Here is a 21,158-nt window from a genome sequence, read left to right on the forward strand (position 1 = left end):
ACCTGCACCCTACCTCTATCCCCTACCTGCACCATACCTCTATCCCCTACCTGCACCCTACCTCTATCCCCTACCTCTACCCCCCTACCTGCACCCTACCCCTCCCCTACCTGCACTCAACCTCTATCCCTACCTACAACCTACCTCTATTCCCTACCTGCACCCTACCTCTACCCTACCTGCACCCAACGTCTAGGCCCTACCTCTACCCTACCTCTACCCCCTACCTGCACCCTACCTCTACCCCTACCTGCACCCTACCTCTATCCCCTACCTGCACCCTACCTCTATCCCCTACCTCTATCCCCTACCTCAACCCTACCTCTATCCCCTACCTCAATCCCTACCTGCACCCTAGCTCTAATCCCTACCTGTACTTTACTTCTAACCCCTACCTGTACCCCACGTCTATGCTCTACCTGTACCCTTCCTCCATCCCCTACCTGTACCCCACCTCTAAGTCCTAGCCACTACCTCTTTAGTGTTTACTGTTTTAGGTGTGTAAGCGATAACACTGCAGTTGCACACAGCAATGAAATAAGCAGACATATCTTTGATCAAATGATTCTCTTGCTATATTGAGTGTCTTACCAACACTTTTAATAACAAATACATTATTTCTCTAACTATGAATGAGATTCTGTAAGATCTGAATAAATGGATTAATTTAAGCACAAGTATATGGTGTTGTATGGTAAAATGATTGAGGGTCATAAGAAGTGAGAGATCTGACTAGTATGAGGTGTTGGGGAGTTTTCAACACCTTTCAGTAGCCAGCCTCTGAGACACCTTTAATTTAACTGTAGTTCATTGTGCTAGCAAGTAAGCAGTTCACTATACTTGTGCATGTGACAATAAAATATGAAACTTGAAACTTGCTGGTGTCACCACACAACAACAGAATGTTAACAGGAAGGCTGCGTCCCAAATGGCACTGTAGTCCCTATATAGGGCTCTACTTTGGACCAGAACCCACAGGAATAGGGTGCCATTTAGGACACAGGAGTAGAGAGGTGGGGAGGGTATTTTGAGGACATAAAACATTTATGACAAACTGTACGCAAAACTGCACACAAAAAATATGCCGCAATTCGTTAATCAATCAATGAATCCATCCATCCATCAGTTTATCAAACAATTTATTAGAACTTGATAATGATGATAATGATAAAGACATTATGGTATCTGTAAGGACGGGGTGAGAATTACAGGGAGGAGGTGAGATTACATTTGCTATAAAAAGAAGGGAGTACCAAATGAGAGAGAGAGAGCGGGAGGGAGAAAGAGAGAGAAGCAACCTAGTCCACACTCTGGTAAGGTAATTTTTCAGATTACATTGTGCAAATGTTCCTTTTTTTTGCTTTGCGTTCATTTTTTTAAAGGAGCTATACGTATTATTGTTGCATTGTAATTTCAGAAAATGTCTTTAATACGTCTACGGTAATAGTGGAATGATAGTGTTTCACAATATTTATTTATTGGAGCACACAAAATTGCATTCTAATGGTGCATCCTTATTGGGCAACAAACTCTTGTTGTCAAATTGACCGGGGCAAGCAAGTCTTTTGTTGTCAAATGGGACTGCCGATTGTTCCAGAGGTTAGCGCGCGGAGCCACTCAAATGAACAATCCGTCAGGGCTCGGTATTTATAAATCGCCAGCCACAGTCAATTTGAGAACAAGAGATTTGTTTTAATGTCATTCATAGCATAGTGCTATAGACTATGCTCTCAGATAATTTACCTGGTGAAATAAAGGTTAATACAATCGATTTATTTGTAAATGCATTTATTTAAAGGAAACTGTTACTGATTGAGTTGTTTGTTTTTAGGAAACGCAGAATCAGAGGAAGCCAAGATGAAGTTTGTCAGCCTGATTGTGATGATGTCACTACTTGGGACAAAAATGGCTTTGACATTCCACAGACGTACCGGTAAGAGAGTTGCATTGATTACAGTATGTGTTTTGATTAGGGGCACAATTTTGATTTTAGAAGTGGGGGACATGACTTTTTATTTTTTATTATTTTTTTTTTTTTCAATCCAGTCAGATAAACACTCCAAACAGCCTACCCGACAGCTCGGAGGCGTCCGCATGGTCCTAAAGCAAACCGTTGCCTCATTTTGTATCACATTCCAATTATAAAACTGGGGGGGACAAAAATGCAGTCCCCCCCCATCCCCAGTGAAAGTTGCACCCTTGGTTTTGATGATAGTGCTGAAAGTTTTATTTCAATTTTTCAGGATGATTATTGACCACACATTCTAAAAAATAATCTGTTTTAAAGCTGAAAATGTGCTTTCCTCTTTCATGTCCAAATGAAAATGAGATGCATTCTTTACACAAATGTAGTCACTTACAGTATTTTTTTTTGCAGTAGATGTTATTGGTTATTAGCAGTCATAGACTGAATTGCACACCCATTTACAATGATAGATTATGATCAAATAGTAAAACCCTAAACTAACACAATACTTTGAATATAATACAATGTTAAAATATGCAATATATACTAAACAATAATAGTAGAATGACAATATTGGGGCGGCAGGTAGCCTAGTGGTTAGAGAGTTGGGCCAGTAACCGAAAGGTTGCTAGAACGCATGCCTGAGCTGACAAGGTAAAAATCTGTTGATCTGCCCCTGAACAAGGCAGTTAACCACACTGTTCCTAGGCCGTCATTGTAAATGAGAATTTGTTTTTAACTGATTTGCCTGGTTAAATAAGAGGTCTTAGGTAGGCATTTCTTAGGCCCCTGGGCTATATGGTGTGCGCATTGATCAGTTTAGTGAATTATGGAATGGGAGAGTTCTGTTAGCGGCCTGTGAGTGTCATAGGAATGTTCAGCTTGTGGCTGTTTTCTAAGTATATAAGGCCCCAGGAGAGTAGTTATTCCATCATTGTCCCCTAGGTGGCGATGATGCTCAAGTGTATTTCCAGGAGGAGACTGCAGAGTGTGACATGCCCAAAGCCTGTGACCTGAAGAATTATGAAGACTGGTACAGGCTGGGCTCCTACTGCATCAAGTACTACAAGGCTCCTCTCAACTTCACCGAAGCGGAGGTAAACAACATTCTATGTAACAGGAGAACATTTACATTTACATTACATTTAAGTCATTTAGCAGACGTTCTTATCCAAAGCGACTTACAAATTGGTGCATTCACCTTATGATATCCAGTGGAACAACCACTTTACAATATACAATATCTTATCCTAGGTATTCCTTAAAGAGGTGGGGTTTCAGGTGTCTCCGGAAGGTGGTGATTGACTCCGCTGTCCTGGCGTCGTGAGGGAGCTTGTTCCACCATAGGGGTGCCAGAGCAGCGAACAGTTTTGACTGGGCTGAGCGGGAACTGTGCTTCCTCAGAGGTAGGGGGGCCAGCAGGCCAGAGGTGGATGAGCGCAGTGCCCTCCTTTGGGTGTAGGGACTGATCAGAGCCTGAAGGTACGGAGGTGCCGTTCCCCTCACGGCTCCGTAGGCAAGCACCATGGTCTTGTAGCGGATGCGAGCTTCAACTGGAAGCCAGTGGAGAGAGCGGAGGAGCGTGGTGACGTGAGAGAACTTGGGAAGGTTGAACACCAGACGGGCTGCGGCATTCTGGATGAGTTGTAGGGGTTTAATGGCACAGGCAGGGAGCCCAGCCAAAAGCGAGTTGCAGTAATCCAGACGGGAGATGAGAAGTGCCTGGATTAGGACCTGCGCCGCTTCCTGTGTGAGACAGGGTCGTACTCTGCGAATGTTGTAGAGCATGAACCTACAGGATCGGGTCACCGCCTTGATGTTAGTGGAGAACGATGTTATAACATGATCAAAGCATGTTATTGCTCTACCTGGAGTCAGTCAGCCTGTCCATTCCAATACAATGGCAATAAAGTGAAGTGAAGGTTAAATCCAATGTCTTAATTAGAGGTGTCTTCTAATGTATTGATCTTACTCCCACTGGCGGACTTACCATTAGGCAGAAGAGGCAATTGCCTCAGGCCTCACATCATTTGTAGGCCGTCATTGTAAATAAGAATTTGTTCTTAACTGACTTGCCTAGTTAAATAAAGGTTAAATAAAGGTTAAAAATCAAGAAGCCTCATGACCTGGGCATAATTAAAATAAAATATATAAATATTTCTCCGCTGAGGCCCCCCCCATGCATTGTTTGAGGCATAAAAAAAAAAAGTAAATAAAAAAAATCCCCATCAACATGTGTCTAAACTAGAGATTTCTGTGTTTTTGCATGGCCTTTGTCGCAATCCACCTCATCCGCTGATGTCGTCCTTCTGCACCGGCAGTGGAAGGTGGCTGAGGTAAAGCTACAGGAGACATCTCGAAAATCGGTCTTCTCACAAAAACGTCTGTAGCGTCCTAACGGTTTGGCCTACAAAATGTATATGACCCCTCTATGGAAACATAAAACAGTCACGAACACAATGGTGTTTCGGTTGCTCTACTGTACGTCCCCCCACAAGTGTCACGGGACTCGGTAACATGGTAAAAATGATTAGCATTTTTTCCTTAGCTTTCTTAGTCCTATATCTCTCAGATCTTCCTTTTAATTTAATGTTGACTATCTGTTTTTCCATGTATGAATGTGTTATTAAATGCATTTCTATTGGCTAATAGCAGTAAGGCCAAATGCAATGTTTCATCAAATTATAACAACAACCCAAACATTATACCTACAGGGGTCCTAAAATTCTAAATCAAATATCTAAATGATCCTTGGTATGACCATCTTAAAACAATTCCATATGTTAGTTTAGTAGTAATCTCGCGTTGTCATACGTCCAAATCACGTCGCTGTCACGACCTCCAGGGTTGTGGAGTAACAAATTACAAAAAAACTGTAACTGTAATCTGTTACGTTACCAGCTAAAATATTGTAATCAGATTACAGATACTTTTGAAAAACTAGATGATTACTTCTAGGATTACTTCTTAAATTCAGAAAGGATGTTTGTGAGAAGAAAAAAAAAGACATTCAAATCAGCATTGAAAAAAGTTTACGTTTGTGCAGCCTGAACGAATCTGACCACAAGTCAGAGACCACTATGATGACACACCAAATGCGTTTGATGGATTGCGGGAAAAGAGCAGGAATAGGCTTTTATAGGCTACGGTCCAAGCTATAATATGTCTTCCAATGGTGTGACTGCTGTTGGCATCCAAAGATGATCCAACTTGAATATATGCTTGGAGGTAAGAAAGACAGCAGTGATACGGATATCACTTATTATTGATATCTAAATAGCACATTGTTGTGAATCACACTGCTGCTCTCTCATTTAGCCTTACAGATTGTGGTTGTGGATGGCTGTTCACAAATACAGTGTCTTCAGAAAGTATTCACACCCCTTGACTTTTTCCATATTTTGTTGTGTTACAGCCTGAATTTAAAATGTATTAATTTACATTTTTTTGAGGTCACTGGCCTGCACACCTCATAATGTCAAAGTGGAAGTACGATTTTCAAAATGTTTGAAATGAATACAAAATGAAAAGCTGAAATGTCTTGAGTCAATGAGTATACAACCCCTTTGTTATGGCAAGCCTAAATAAGTTCAGGGGTTAACGTTTGCTTAACAAGTCACATAATTAGAGTCCATCCTCTGTGTGTAATAATAGTGTTTAAAATGATTTTTGAACAAATACCTCATCCCTCATCCCCACACATACAATTATCTGTAAGGTCCAGCAGTGAATTTCAAACACAGATTAAACCACAAAGACCAGGGAGGTTTTCCAATGTCTCTGAAAGAAGGGAACCTATTGGTAGATGTGTAAAAATACAAAAAGCAGACATCAATTAACTTTTTGTCCTGAATACAAAGTGTTATGTTTGGGGCATATCCAATACAACACATTACTGTGTACCACTCAGCATATTTTCAAGCACAGTGGTGGATGAAACATGTTATGGGTATGCTTGTAATCGTTAAGGAGTGGGGAGTTTTTCAGGAAAAAAAAAAAGAAATGGAATGGCACTAAACACAGGCAAAATCCTAGAGGAAAACCTGGTTCAGTCTGCTTTCCATCACACTGGGAGATGAATTCACCTTTCAGCAGGACAATAACCTAAACACAAGGCCAAATCTACAATGGAGTTGTTTTACCAAGAAGACAGCGTGGCAAGAGCTAGAAATGGTTGTCTAGCAATGATCAACAACCAACTTGATAGATCTTGAAGAGTTTTGAAAAGAATAATGGGCAAATGTTGCACAATCCAGGCGTGGAAAGCTCTTAGAGACTTACCCAAAAAGACCAAAGGTGTTTCAACAAAATATTGACATAGGGGTGCGAATACTTATGTAAATGAGATATTGCTGTTTTTAATTTGAAATACATTTCCAAACATTTCTAAAGAAAGAAGACGAGTAGGTGGCCAGTTGGTTGCAATAAACTTTAGTAAACTGTTAACAGAATATATTTACAAATGAATACATATGGGAGCACTAGGCATGGTACATCAGGACGCACAACTGCAACGCATTTCTAAAAACATGTTTTCACTTTGTCATCATGGGCTATTATGTGTAGATGGGTGAGAATAAAATATACAGTTGAAGTCTGAAGTTTACATACACTTAGGTTGGAGTCATTAAAACTTGTTTTTCAACCACTCCCCAAATTTCTTGTTAACAAACTATAGTTTTGGCAAGTCGGTTAGGACATCTACTTTGTGCATGACACAAGTAATTTTTCCAACAATTGTTCACAGACAGATTATTTCACTTATAATTCACTGTATCACAATTCCAGTGGGTCAGAAGTTTACATACACTAAGTTGACTGTGCCTTTAAACAGCTTGGAAAATTCCAGAAAATGATGTCATGGCTTTAGAAGCTTCTGATAGGCTAATTGACGTCATTTGAGTCAATTGGAGGTGTACCTGTGGATGTATTTCAAGGCCTACCTCCAAACTCAGTGCCTCTTTGGTTGATATCATGGGAAAATCAAAAGAAATCAGCCAAGACCTCAGAAATCTTTTTCTTGACCTCTACAAGTCTGTTTCATCATTGGGAGCAATTTCCAAATGCCTGAAGGTACCACATTCATCTGTACAAACAATAGTACGCAAGTATAAACACCATGGAACCACGCAGCCATCATACCGTTCAGGAAGGAGATGCGTTCTGTCTCCTAGAGTTTAACGTACTTTGGTGCGAAAAGTGCAAATCAATCCCAGAACAACAGCAAATGACCTTGGGAAGATGCTGGAGGAAACCGGTACAAAAGTATCTATATCCACAGTAAAACATGTCCTATATCGATATAACCTGAAAGGCCGCTCAGCAAGGAAGAAGCCACTGCTCCAAGCCAGACTATGGTTTGCAACTGCACACCATAGCGCGTAAAAACTGAGTTCCAAACTGGCTCTGGAAGCAACGTCAGCACAATAACTGTTCGTTGGGAGCTTCATGAAATGGGTTTCCATGGCCGAGAAGCAGCACACAAGCCTAAGATCACCATGTGAAAGCCAAGCGTCAGCTGGAGTGGAGTAAAGCTCGCCACTATTGGACTCTGGAGCAGTGGAAACACGTTTTCTGGAGCGGTGAATCACACTTCACCATCTGGCAGTCCGATGGACAAATCTGGGTTTGGCGGATGCCAGGAGAACGCTTTCCCTTTCCCAAAGTCTAAAGTCTACAAAACTTAGTCTACTCTGTTCATAACATATTCCAGTTTTGGGAACAGAAAACTGTATTGAGATGAAATGTTTCATCGATGAGATGTGCAGAATGTAGGCCAAAATCCATCTTGTTCCATCGCCAGTGGGCTTCCTCTCACTACCGTATTTGGTAGTGAGTGGAAACGCCAAGCGGATGCTTCACATTTATACATCCAGTGAAATATCTGTCTCATTGTTTTATCGGTGGTGGTAACGTGCGCTGCCTAGCAACCATCAAGAGTTTAAGAGCGTAGTGCGTGCCAATGCCGCATCAGCGTTATGGCTACATTTCATGCTAAGCTGTTGGCAGAACTTTACCACATTCATGAGTTAGTCGGTTGGCAGAAATAAAAGTGGAGACTGTAACTGACTACATTTAGAAAGTAACTTACCCAACCCTGTTGGAGGTCTGGAGAATTCTGCATTGCAAAAACGGTTTGAATGGTCCGCCCCCCTCCCCCCACATGCCCGCTGGTGCTATGGGTTATGTTTTCACACTGGGAAGGACACATTTTGCAGAGCTGTTCCATATGCTAGTCTGCAACATTTCAGAACCTGGAGGAAAAACGTAATTCTGTTTTGTCAGAAGTCTATACACAAAATCGACACATCAACATATTTTGATCATCAACATCTGACCTTTGTAACCTGTCTCTCCTCTCTGGGAAGGTTCCCATTGCTTGGGAGGCAGCCACGGTGCATCCTTTATTTAAAGGGGTAGATCAAGCTGATCCTGTTATAGGCCTATATCTATTTTGCCCTCTTTATCAAAAGTGTTGGAAAAACTTGTCAATAATCATCTGACTGGCTTTCTCGATGTCTAGAGGATTCTCTCTGGTATTTAATCTGGTTTCCGCTCAGGTTATGGATGTGTCACTGCAACCTTAAAGGTCCTCAATGATGTCACCATTGCCCTTGATTCTAAGCAATGTTGTGCTGCGATTTTTATTGACTTTTGATACGGTAGACCATTCCATTCTTGTGGGCCGGCTAAGGAGTATTGGTGTCTCTGAGGGGTCTTTGGCCTGGTTTGCTAACTACCTCTCTCAAAGAGTGCAGTGTATAAAGTCAGAACATCTGCTGTCTCAGCCACTGCCCTTCACCAAAGTAGTACCACAAGGCTCGATCCAAGGCCCCACACTCTTCTCAATTTACATCAACAACATAGCTCAGGCAGTTGGAAGCTCTCTCATCCATTTATATGCAGATGATACAGTCTTATACTCAGATGGCCCCTCCACGGATTTTGTGTTAAACTCTCTACAACAAAGCTTTCTTTGTGTCCAACAAGCTTTTTCTGCCCTTAACCTTGTTCTGAACACCTCCAAAACAAAGGTGATGTGGTTTGGTAAGAAGAATGCCCTTCTTCCCACAGGTGTGATTACTACCTCTGAGGGTTTAGAGCTTGAAGTAGTTACCTCATACAGGTTCTTGGGAGTATGGCTAGACTGTACACTGTCCATCTCTCAGCACATATCAAAGCTGCAGGCTAAAGTTAAATCTAGACTTGGTTTCCTCTATCATAATCGCTCGTCTTTCACCCCAGCTGCCAAACTAACCCTGATTCAGATGACCATCCTACCCATGCTAGATTACAGAGATGTAATTTATAGATCGGCAGGTAAGGGTGCTCTCGCGGCTAGATGTTCTTTACCATGAGGCTATCAGATTTTCCACCAATGCTCCTTATAGGACACTGCACTCTATACTCCTCTATGAACTGGTTGTCTCTGTATACCTGTCACAAGACCCACTGGTTGATGCTTATTCTTAAAACCCTCTTAGGCCTTAATCCCCAGGGACGCCTGGTTCTCGACGAGGCCTTTTGACTCAAAGGGGATACAATAACTTTTCTTCAGTAAAATAATACTGCTATCGTCATCGAGGCAGAAGACATCTGTGTAGCCCATATCTGATGCTGGTATGACATGTCATACATGGGCTATTATAGCAAGACAGTGGCGCTGTTTCGCTTGCTTGGATGCTTTCTCCGGTGAGATAGTTTCAGCCACTTGCGAATTGAAGGAAATTTGGCAGGTGCACAGCTCAGATGCTGGAATTATTTGGGATAAACGTGCGAAGGTAACCTTCTTTTTGAAGTGATTTGTTTAACAATCAGATAAAACATCATGACTGGTTGTGTTCATGGCACATTAAAAGGTAATGCATTTTTATAGTTAATTACCCATGAAAAGAAAATGGTGCATGCGCATAAGAGTGGCCTCTGACTGGCCTCTGCCGTGGGCTCCAAATCACTACGTCAGCACCTGCTTACTCGCTCTCTCTCTCCTTCCTCCCACTCTCTCTTTCTCTCTCACTAATTCACTCTTTCTCTTCCCACAACCTATTTCTCCTCTTCTCTCTCATCCCTCTCAGACACAGTGCAGGTCTGCTGCCCCCGGTGGCCACCTGGTGTCGGTGCATAACTGTCAAGCCAACGACAACCTGCTTTGCGTGGTGATGAAGAACAACGCCAAAAGCCCTCGCATCTGGCTGGGAGGCTTCGAACTCTTCCAGGTAGGAGAGGAAGAGTGATGGATGGAAGGAGTGATTAAGACAGGGCGGATAGTGCGTGGAGGGAGGTAAATTCATGTGGGAGGAAAGAGTGACATGTTCGGTAGAAAGGAAAAGAGAGAAGCTTTGCAGAACAACATTTAACATTGAACATAGGACTGTCGTAATATCTACATTTACAGTATTCAGACCACTTGACTTTTTACACATTTTGTTACGTTACAGCTGTATTCAAAAGTGTATTCAATTGTTTTTTCCCCCTCAATCTACACACTACCCCATAATGACAAAAACTGGTTTTTAGACATTTTTGCAAAAAACGGAAATATAACATTTACGTAAGTATTCAAACCCTTTACTCAGCACTTTGTTGAAGCACCTTTGGCAGCAATTACAGCCTCATTCTTCTTGGGTATGATGCTACAAGCTTGGCACACCTGTATTTGGGGAGTTTCTCCTATTCTTCTCTGGAGATCCTCTCAGGCTCTGTTAGGTTGGATGGGTAGCGTCGCTACACAGCTATTTTCAGGTCTCTCCAAAGATGTTCGATTGGGTTCAAGTGCGGGCTCTGGCTGGGCCACTCAAGGACATTCAGAGACTGGTTTTTATCAAGGATCTCTCTGTACTTTGCTCCGTTCATATTTCCCTCGATCCTGACTAGTCCCCCAGTCCCTGCTGCTGAAAAACATCCCCACAGCATGATGCTGCCACCACCATGCTTCACTGTAAGGATGGTATTGGCCAGGTGTTTCCTGGTTCCCGTGACGCTTTGCATTCAGGTCAAAGAGTTCAATCTTGGTTTCATCAGACCAGATAATCTTGTTTCTCATGGTCTGAGAGTCCTTTAGGTGCCTTTTGGCAAACTCCAAGCGGGCTGTCATGTGCCTTTTACTGAGGAGTTGCTTCCGTCTGGTCACTCTACCATAAAGGCCTGATTGGTTGAGTGCTGCAGAGATGGTTGTCCTTCTGGAAGGTTCTCGCATCTCCACAGAGGAACTCTGGAGCTCTGTCAGAGTGACCATCGGGTTCTTGGTCACCTCCCTGACCAAGGCCCTTCTCCCCCTATTGCTCAGTTTGACCAGGTGGCCAGCTCTAGGAAGAGACTTGGTGGTTCCAAACTTCTTCCATTGAAGAATGATGGAGGCCACTGTGGTCTTGAGGACCTTCAATGTTGCAGACACTTTTTGGTACCCTTTCCCAGATCTGTGCCTCGACACAATCCTGTCTCGGAGCTCTATGGACAATTCCTTCGACCTCATGTGGGAACTTATATAGATAGGTGTGTGCCTTTCCAAATCATGTCCAATCAATTGATTTTACCACAGGTGGACTCCAATCAAGTTGTAAAAGCGTCTCAAGGATGATCAATGTAAACAGGATGCACCAGAGCTCAAATTTCGAGTCTCCTAGCAAAGGGTTTGAATATATATGTAAATAAGGTATTTCTGTTTTTAATTTTTTATACATTTGCAAAAATGTACAAAAAACTGTTTTCACTTTGTCATTATGGGGTAGTGTATGTAGATTGATGAGGAAAATGTTTTATCTAATCAATTTTAGAATAAGGCTGTAACGTAACAAAAAATGGAAAAAGTGAAGGAGTCTGAATACTTTCCAAATGCACTGTACATTTTCTTTTATCACCACCGGTCTTTCTATCACTCCCCTCTCTCTTCCTCTATCCACCTTTCTCTCTCTCCCTCCTTCTCTCAGTCTGGTAAGTTTGTGTGGACCGACGGCTCCAGCTGGAACTTTGATGCATGGACCCCTGGGGAGCCCATCTCCCGCTGGACGAGCCGCGAGGACTGTGTGGAGATGAACTGGAGCAGTAAGAGATGGACAGAGGGATGGAGGGAGGAGTGATGGAAGGAGAGAGGGATGGATGGATGGTTTTTACTTGCAATGGCTGTGTTATGTTTTTGTTTTCACCTACCTTAGTTGAATGCACTGGCTAACAGCTAAAATGACAAAAACTTGAAAGAAACATTTCTTGGATGGTGGTGCGAAGAGATGGTATTTTGAACTAACATTTGAACTTCTGTCTGTCTGTCTGTATATTTGTTCTCTATCTCCAAGGCATTGGGAAATGGAACGACCACACGTGTTTCACCAAGAAGAGCTACGTCTGCTCCTTCAAGAACAGAGTTTGAGGACGAATATCCACGCTCACATACTTAGTATGAAGCAGCAATGTATTGGGCATGCTTTCTCAGTGGTATGTTAGTATAGACTGTGTGTCTGTGTAACACCAACCCAGTCCCCTGCTCTTCTCTTTTGGGTTGTGACGGAAATGACACCGCTGTTAGGGTGTCATTTTGGACTCACCCTGCTCCTTTCCCCAATGATCCCAACCCACAGATCTCCCACGGTGAAACCAAACCACATGGAGATGTGCCTGCTTTTAGCAAACTGAAAAATGCATTTAAAAAATATATATAAATAAAGAGTGTTAAGCAAGTAAACAACTAGAGTTTTTGTTTGTCTGTTCCTAGCAGGATTTGAGTTTCTGGCAGAATCAAACCAGAATCAAAATTGAAGTCACATACTTTTATTTAAGTAGTGGGTAGACTTTAATACTTTGTAGAGGTAGGAGTTCAAATACAATAGTCCATGCAGAGTTAAGGATTACACATACAACCTCCACTATGAAAATGTTACAGGTAAATTACAGGTTCATGTGAAATATTAGGAATATCACAATGCTATATATACATGCATTCTCTATCCGGTGTGAAGTCTCCCCTAGGTACAGATCTAGGATCAGCTTCCCTTTCCCCAATCCTAACCATAACCTTTAGTGGGGTAAATGTTAAACTGATACAAGATTAGGGTCTATGGGCAATATCACCCTAAACCAACATTTGCAGCCAAACTTCCCAAATTGCCACCACCCACCCCTTTCCCCCTCAAACACTCCATTCCATTGGCTGTCCGTTAGCCGTATTGCCCAATGGAAAAGGCCCCTGAGTCGTTTGACTGCTTCTCTACTCCAATGAACTCCCTACTCCGATACAGCCCATTGCTGGATAAGGAGTTCTCGATCTGCGTGTCTGATACCTAATGGAGTAATGGTAGATTGGGGGGAGAGAGAAAATGACTTTATGGAATTTTATACACTTGAAGAACATCAGGAGCACATCACAGTCAGGCGACTCCTATTTTCCACTTAAGTCAAATTTTCAGTTAGTCTCCAGTTGATATCAATGCATGATTTAAGTGGAAGTTAGGATTTGACCCTTAGTTTCAACTATTCCTCTGGGCCGTATGTATCAACTTCTCAGAGTAGGCTTACTGATTTAGAATCAGTTTGGCCTTTTAGATCACGATGAATACGATCATGGGACAGGGGGGAACGGATCCTAGATCAGCACTCCTACTCTGAGACGCGGACCCAGGCCTGCAAAGGCTGACACTGGTTATTAAGAGAAATATCTATATCACAGTAAGCAGGGTTGGTGTCTCGCCTCAAACTTTACCTCCTCAAACTTCTTGGCCTTGTATTGCTCTGCTCCCTTCAGGAAGTTCAAGAGTATGATGTCACAAAGCACGGTGCCCTGCGACCAATCCAAGGCAGAGAAAGAAAACAAGGTTGTAGAATGGAATGGAATTGAAGAAATGAGGAGAGGGGAGAATAGAAGAGAGGAGGAAATAAGAGAGTAACTATTCTCCACGGAAATAACTTCAGTTGGGGAGACAGAGACACACATGGCACAAATACATTTTCAAACCAGCCTATAGAGACTGTGGATAATATTATTACAAAGTTAAGAGACTGAAGGTGGAAGAAGATGTGTTTTCATTTAAAACTAGCCTACAGACGGTGTGGATACTTTGTGGATAGAAAGTAGCGACTGAAAAGAAAAAGAAGGGCTCACCACTCCAACTGACGTAAAGGCAGCTACCATGTTGATCAGAGTCGGGATCATGTTAAACTTCCCTGCCTGTAAGAAACAAGTCAAGTACTTTACAGAAGTAAACACACACACACACGCACAACCAACCACACACACACACACACACACACACACACACACACACACACACACACACACACACACACACACACACACACACCTCATCTAAATAACACATACATGTAGAATAGTCATGGACCCACATAGGCAATTAGATTCATGCACACCACAGACATACATGTTCTCACACAGACACACGTGTGCTCACACACACAGGTACATACACATACAAACACACACTTCCTCCTACCCTCTAATCATCCCCCATCACACAGAAACACACACACAGCATTAAAAACACTCACATTACCATTGACCAGCACATCAAACCTGATGGCATAGGCCTTGAGCAGAGTACGGTAATCTGTCCCGTTGTCCATCTTGTAGTACTTAGCATACCTATCAGCACAACGTGGACAGAGAGTAAGGACATGAGCAATGCACATGGGTGGTACCAGGGGGACACGCCTCTATTCAAGGTCAAGGGCTCACCATACAGATACACAGTGGTGGAAAATGTACCCAATTGTCATACTTGAGTAACTGTAAAGATACCTTGATAGAAAATGACTCAAGTAAAAGTGAAAGTCACCCAGTAAAATCCTACTTGAGTAAAAGTATAAAAGTATTTCCTTTTAAATATACTCAAGTTTCAAAAGTAAAAGTATAAATCATTTCAAATTAGTTATATTAAGCAAACCAGACGGCACCATTTTCTTGTTTTTTGAATTGATGGATACCCAGGGGCACGCTCCAACACTCAGACATAACACACGAAGCAACACACGAAGCATGTGTTTCGTGAGTCCTCCAGATCAGAGGCAGTAGGGATGACCAGGGATGTTCTCTTGATAAGTGTGTGAATTAGACCATTTTCCTGTCCTGCTAAGCATTCAAAATGCAATGAGTACTTTTGGTTTTGAGTAAAAAGTACATAATTTTCTTTAGGAATGTACAGTGTAGTGCAGTAAAAGTAAAAGTAGTCAGAAATAGTAAAGTAGAGTACAGATAACCCAAAAAACTACTTAAGTAGTACTTAAAGGGGTATCAGAAAAATGTATCATCATGAATAAGGAACTGTGAAAATCTATAAAAAACGTTTGTCACAGAAATAGATTATTTGCAGTTTGGCACAGATAAGACGGAGGTCATTTACACTAAATCAATTAATAGGGATATTTTAGGTGTGTCACCTAATTATTCTTTTTTTTATACAAAAAAAGGTTGACAATCACTGATCTAGCTTAAAGCCATTTACTAACCATAGGCACCTCAATTTGAAGAAGAAGACAATGCTCTGATCATTGACTAATTGCTCCCAACCCATAGGAATCCCCACCCATTTGACTACTTTAAAATGGTGGAAGTCCTCAATGGCAGTGTCCATGCAAAAAACTGGTTATATCCATCGAGAGATCTTTATGCATCTCTATGGGGCTCACTCTCTAAAGGCCAGAGGTTAGAGGTCAGAGGTCATGGCTACCTGAAGTTGTACCCGGGGGAGACGCTGTTCTTCTCCGACATGGCGTCCAGCCGGGTGAAGGAATAGGAGGGGTTACACTCATCCTCTGACTTGTCTAGGTCACACATCCAGCCGATCTTTATACCTATCACCCCTCCCTGTAGGAAGTGGTTGACATACATTTAGAAAATCTCTTTGCTACTTTGTGAGAGTGGGAAAAAGACAGCATATGAATGTAGCCTAAAGGGGAAGGAGTGAATATAGCCGAAGGGGAAGAAAAAGGGAGAAAGAGAGCATAATATGTGAGTATATAAAAGACTAGTATGGATAGAAAGAACTGTGGATAGAAATGACAGGAGGCTGCTAATAATGGCCGGAACGGAGCAACTGAAATTGAATCAAACACCTGGAAACGTGTTTGATGTATTTGATACCATTACACTCATTCTGCTACAGTTATTAACACCAGCCTGTTCTCCCCAATTAAGGTGCCACCAACCTCCTATGATAGAAATATGACAAGTTAATATACTAGTGTAACCGATGTGAAATGGCTAGCTAGTTAGCGGTGGTGCGCGCCAATAGCGTTTCAATCGGTGACGTCACTCGCTCTGAGACCTGAAGTAGTTGTTCCCCTTGCTCTACAAGGGCCATGGCTTTTGTGGCGCGATGGGTAACGATGCTTCGAGGGTGACTGTTGTCTGTGTGCAGAGGGTCCCTGGTTCGAGCCCAGGTAGGGGCGAGGAGATGGACGGAAGCTAAACTGTTACATTGATGCTGTTGACCCGGATCATTGGTTGCTGCGGAAAAGGAGGAGGTCAAAAGGGGGGTGAGTGTAACCGATGTGAAATGGCTAGCTAGTTAGCGGTGGTGTCACTTCAATCGGTGATGTCACTTGCTCTGAGACCTGAAGTTTTGTCTCACCAGGGGTGATGGTCGGATTCGCGTTTATCGTCAAAGGAATGAGCGTTACACCGAGGCCTGTACTCTGGAGCGGGATCGATTTGGAGGTGGAGAGTCTGTTATGGTCTGGGGCGGTGTGTCACAGCATCATCGGACTGAGCTTGTTGTCTTTGCAGGCAATCTCAACGCTGTGCCACCAGCCATACTGCTCGTTCTGTGTGTGATTTCCTGCAAGACAGGAATGTCAGTGTTCTGCCATGGCCAGCGAAAAGCCCGGATCTCAATCCCATTGAGCATGTCTGGGACCTGTTGGATCGGAGGGCGAGGGCTAGGGCCATTCCCTCCAGAAATGTCCGGGAACTTGCAGGTGCCTTGGTGGAAGAGTGGGGTAACATCTCACTGCAAGAACTGGCAAATCTGGTGTAGTCCATGAAGAGGAGATGCACTGCAGTCCTTAATGCAGCTGATGGCCACACCAGATATTGACTGTTATTTTAGATTTTGACCCCCCCTTTGTTCAGGGACAGATTATTCAATTTCTGTTAGTCACATGTCTGTGGAACTTATTCAGTTCATGTCTGAGTTGTTGAGTCTTGTTATGTTCTTACAAATATTTACACATAGAAGAAAGAGGAGGAAGGGAAGCGCTACTAAGGTACACAACAGTAAATGTTGGTAGACAGAAGGTGCTCTTTGGTAAAAGGGGTGAGTTGGTCATCAAAAAGAAAGGAGGACCAAGGCACTCTTCATATAATTAATTAAAATGCCTTTATTAGTTCAATAGAAACAATGTTTTTAAAAATCCGACGCGTTTCGGCTGTATGGCCTTCGTCAGGGAGTACAAAGAAATAATACAATGTTCTCTTTTTAACAGCTTTTCCAATTAGCCCTAATTTGAAGAGGGAGTAGTTATAAAATGTTTAGACTCTTGTTGTTCATGTTTTGCTGTGTTCTAGTGTACTATGGAATATATTGCTTTCTTATTCTTGACACTTCTCCCAGCCATATTTAAGGTTAGAACTACCTTTCTAAGTGTTCTGATACTTCAAGCTTGGAGTTGTATTTTTACGATAACATAGCTACAGTATTTCACTTTAAAGTGTGTATAGTATTGCTTACTAGGTGTGTCCAATCAATTTTATAACCACTCCCTCTTCAAATTAGGGCTAATTGGAAAAGCTGTTAAAAAGAGAACATTGTATTATTTCTTTGTACTCCCTGACGAAGGCCATGCAGCCGAAACGCGTCGGATTTTTAAAAACATTGTTTCTATTGAACATGCCATACTAATAAAGGCTTTTTAATCAATTATATGAAGAGTGCCTTGGAAATATTTACACATGTTAATTAAGTTTGCTGAAAATAAAGGCAGTTGACAGTGAGAGGACGTTTTTTTGTTGTTGCTGAGTTTTTATACCTGGGAGTGAACCACCGTACCTTCTGTGCCAGCATGGTGAAGTTCTGGTGTGCATAGCGGATGACGTCCCCCACCCTGAAGATGGGGCAGTAGGTGTTGTTCTCATGGTCAAAGTTACACGCCTTGATGTACTGAGGCGTGATGGTGGGCAGGAAGTTACCCCTAAGACACACACACACAAACACGACAGAGAGGAGACCAGTTAGAGTTAAATTATCGTTATTGTCGTCATCACCAATGTCATCGTCATCGTCATCAGCATCTTTATCAACATCAAAATCATCATCAACAACATCATTATCATCAAAATCATTATCAAAATCATTATCACCATCATCATAAAAATCATTATCACCATCAACATTATTAATATCATTATCATCACCATCATAAACATCATTATCAACATCACATCCTTATCATCATCGTTATTATCATCATCAACATCATTATAACCATTATCATCATCATCCTCACTTGGTGAAGTTGAAGAGGGGGAAACGAATGCTGTTCTTGATGAAGATGGTGAAGTTCTCCACCTCCATCATAGGATGCCTGAGGGAAGGTCAGAAAGAGAATCATCTTCCTTCAACACGCACGCACGCACGCACGCGCACACACACACACACACACACACACACACACACACACACACACACACACACACACACACACACACACACACACACACACACACACACACACACACACACACACACACACACACACAGTTACCCACGTCTTGATGTAGTCGATCTCTGCCTGGCACCAGCCTCTGATCTCACAGGTGTTAAGGGTGTCGTTGAAACGTACACACCTGCCCGTCGGAAGACCTGGGGAAGAGAGGGAGGGAAAAGAGAGAGGAAGAAAGAGATAGGATATATGACACAGAAAAGGGGAGGACGGATAGGGACAATAAATGACAAAGACCAAACCATTATTCTGGGAGAATCTGTTTGGCAAATTCTGTAACATCTTCTATCTTCTTAAGGAAATACAATAAGAAAAGGAAGAGAAAAAAAGTTGATCAGAAAAAGTGGAGGAACCTCACCATTTCCCCCAGGCTTGTTGAGGAACTTAGTGCAGTTGTTGTCGTGCGTACACTTGTATTTCATCTCACTCTGTGTATCACACATAGTACAGAGTTAGAGTAACAGACAGACAGACAGACAGACAGACAGACAGACAGACAGACAGACAGACAGACAGACAGACAGACAGAGACAGAGCATGTGGGGGGGGGGGGGGACCACAGAGGGCCAATGGGAGAGTAAGTGGGAGGGGTCTCACTTCGGGACAGTATCCCTGCACCTGGTTCTCTGTGGTGATCAGTTTGGTGATGATGCAGAACACAGAGGCCCCCTGTCAGTCCACACACACACACACACACACACACACACACACACACACACACACACACACACACACACACACACACACACACACACACACACACACACACACACACACACACACACACAATAAAACAATTAAAAAACACTCCCATTTTCATTGACCAGCACATCAGACATGATGTCATAATCCACACATACCTCAGTATCAATATTTGGTGTCCATTTTAAGTATTAAGTATTAAGTGATGTTTACAGGGCATTTAACAAATCCATTACCCACAAAGTGCTTACAACAACCCAGATATAAACAAAGATTGAGCAAGCAGGGGAGACAGAGGCTATACAACAACTATACATGGCTCCTTAGGCTGTCTATCAATGCCAATTGCCAACATTAACATAAGGAATCCAAATATCTCAGACCATAGTTTGTGTGTGTGTGTGTCGCCTGTCGGTGTGTGTGTCCTGTGTGTGTGTGTGTGCGTGCCTGGGTACCTACGTGTGCACGTGCGTGTGTGTCTGTGCATGCACGCGTACAGATGTTTGCGTGTGTTCGTGTGTTACCTGAGAGGGGGTGACGTACTCAGCTACGTCCATGACTCGGTTGTTGTACAGTCCAAAGCCTTTGACTTTGGTCATGACAGACGACTCTATAGCCGTGTCTCTGATCTGGTACGCCTTCTCATACACAAACACCCACCTGAGAGAGGTGCAGGAGAGGAGAGGAAGAAGGAGGGAGAAGAGGGGGGGGGTTGGAGAGAGGGGGTTGAGATAACATAATGGGAAAATCATTCAATCCCATTTTCCCGTCTCTTCCTGTCACGTATAGAGTACTAATAAATGATCTATGAGTCTTTGAAGACAAGCCCTTTGTTGGGCTAAAAAGATCCTAAATAACAAACAAGAGGTTTATACGATTCAGCTCCATAAGCACAAGACTTTGAAAAGATGTTTGGTTGAAAAGACGTTGAAAAGACGTTAAAAAGACATCTGTTTAGTTGAAAAGAGGTTGAACATAAAGTCTTTCTTATGAGAAATGTGCATCTGACTGGAACTGTGCAGAGACTTTTTCCTGTTTCTCCAATGAAAAGACGTTGAAAAGACGTCTTTCAACCAATTCCTCTCACTGGGAGATCCAAAATGTGAGTGATAGAGAGATACTACTGACCCGATGAAGTAGATGATGATGAGGAGCTGTACGACACGGTTGATGATCCCGATGGTCCAGCTCTTCACCACCACCGACTTGGTGGTCTCGTAGGTGAAGAAGTCCGTGATACACGTCCACATCCTGACGTTGAGGCAACCCGGGACACCCAATAAATCCAACTTGTGTCTGTAAGTGACCCAAAGTCACAGCCAACAATCCACAGAATGCCTCTTCAGAGAGTATGTGTGACTTAGCTACCCCCCCCCCAAAAAAAAACCCCTCAAAATAAACCCCAAGATGTGTTGGTTTCCCTACATACTAAAACACAGTTATTTGTTCCAAAAAAGAAACTTGATCATTGTCTTTGCTTCTTTCAAAAAGGTCCAAATAACAGACTTCAATGTCACTGCTGAAATAGTGAACTGGCAAACATCCTTACTCTCTCCCTCTCCATCTCTCTCTCAGCTCTCTCTCTCCCTCCCCCTTTCTCCATCTCTCTCTTTACCCCCCTCTCTCCATCTCTCTATACCACCCTCTCTCCATCTCTCTCTTTACCCCCCTCTCTCCATCTCTCTCTTTACCACCTCTCTCTTTCTCTCTCTGCTTTTTGTCTTTCCTCCACTTACCAGATTGACTCACTTGCCAATGTCTCTCAACCCCTCTTTATCTTTCTTTCTCCTCTTCTGCTTCCCCTAATACACACAACTACACACACCCA

The 21,158-nt window shown here is 42.7% G+C and overlaps 2 protein-coding genes across 2 annotated transcripts; one reads left to right on the top strand and one right to left on the bottom strand.

Moving 5' to 3' along the window:
- The first annotated feature begins 1,264 nt into the window (after positions 1-1,264).
- leca (Lectin) lies at positions 1,265-12,638 on the top strand. Its single transcript, NM_001141500.3, is given in 6 exon segments — positions 1,265-1,313; positions 1,832-1,933; positions 2,912-3,063; positions 10,042-10,182; positions 11,893-12,007; positions 12,256-12,638. Coding segments are annotated over 5 exon segments (558 nt in total). The 5' UTR covers positions 1,265-1,313; positions 1,832-1,857; the 3' UTR covers positions 12,330-12,638.
- A 73-nt stretch (positions 12,639-12,711) lies between these two features.
- LOC106602642 (P2X purinoceptor 3) lies at positions 12,712-20,915 on the bottom strand. The gene is made up of 12 exons (XM_045716641.1): positions 20,459-20,915; positions 19,855-19,990; positions 19,226-19,297; positions 18,987-19,056; positions 18,675-18,768; positions 18,413-18,490; positions 17,956-18,097; positions 15,637-15,773; positions 14,459-14,552; positions 14,055-14,120; positions 13,656-13,733; positions 12,712-13,236 (listed from the first exon to the last, which is right to left on the bottom strand). Exons 1-12 carry the CDS (start codon positions 20,578-20,580, stop codon positions 13,114-13,116), a joined length of 1,212 nt encoding a protein of 403 aa, XP_045572597.1. The 5' UTR covers positions 20,581-20,915; the 3' UTR covers positions 12,712-13,113.
- Positions 20,916-21,158: the final 243 nt, after the last annotated feature.

This window comes from Salmo salar, chromosome ssa04 (assembly GCF_905237065.1).
Source record: "Salmo salar chromosome ssa04, Ssal_v3.1, whole genome shotgun sequence".
Classification (NCBI taxonomy): Eukaryota; Metazoa; Chordata; class Actinopteri; order Salmoniformes; family Salmonidae; genus Salmo; species Salmo salar.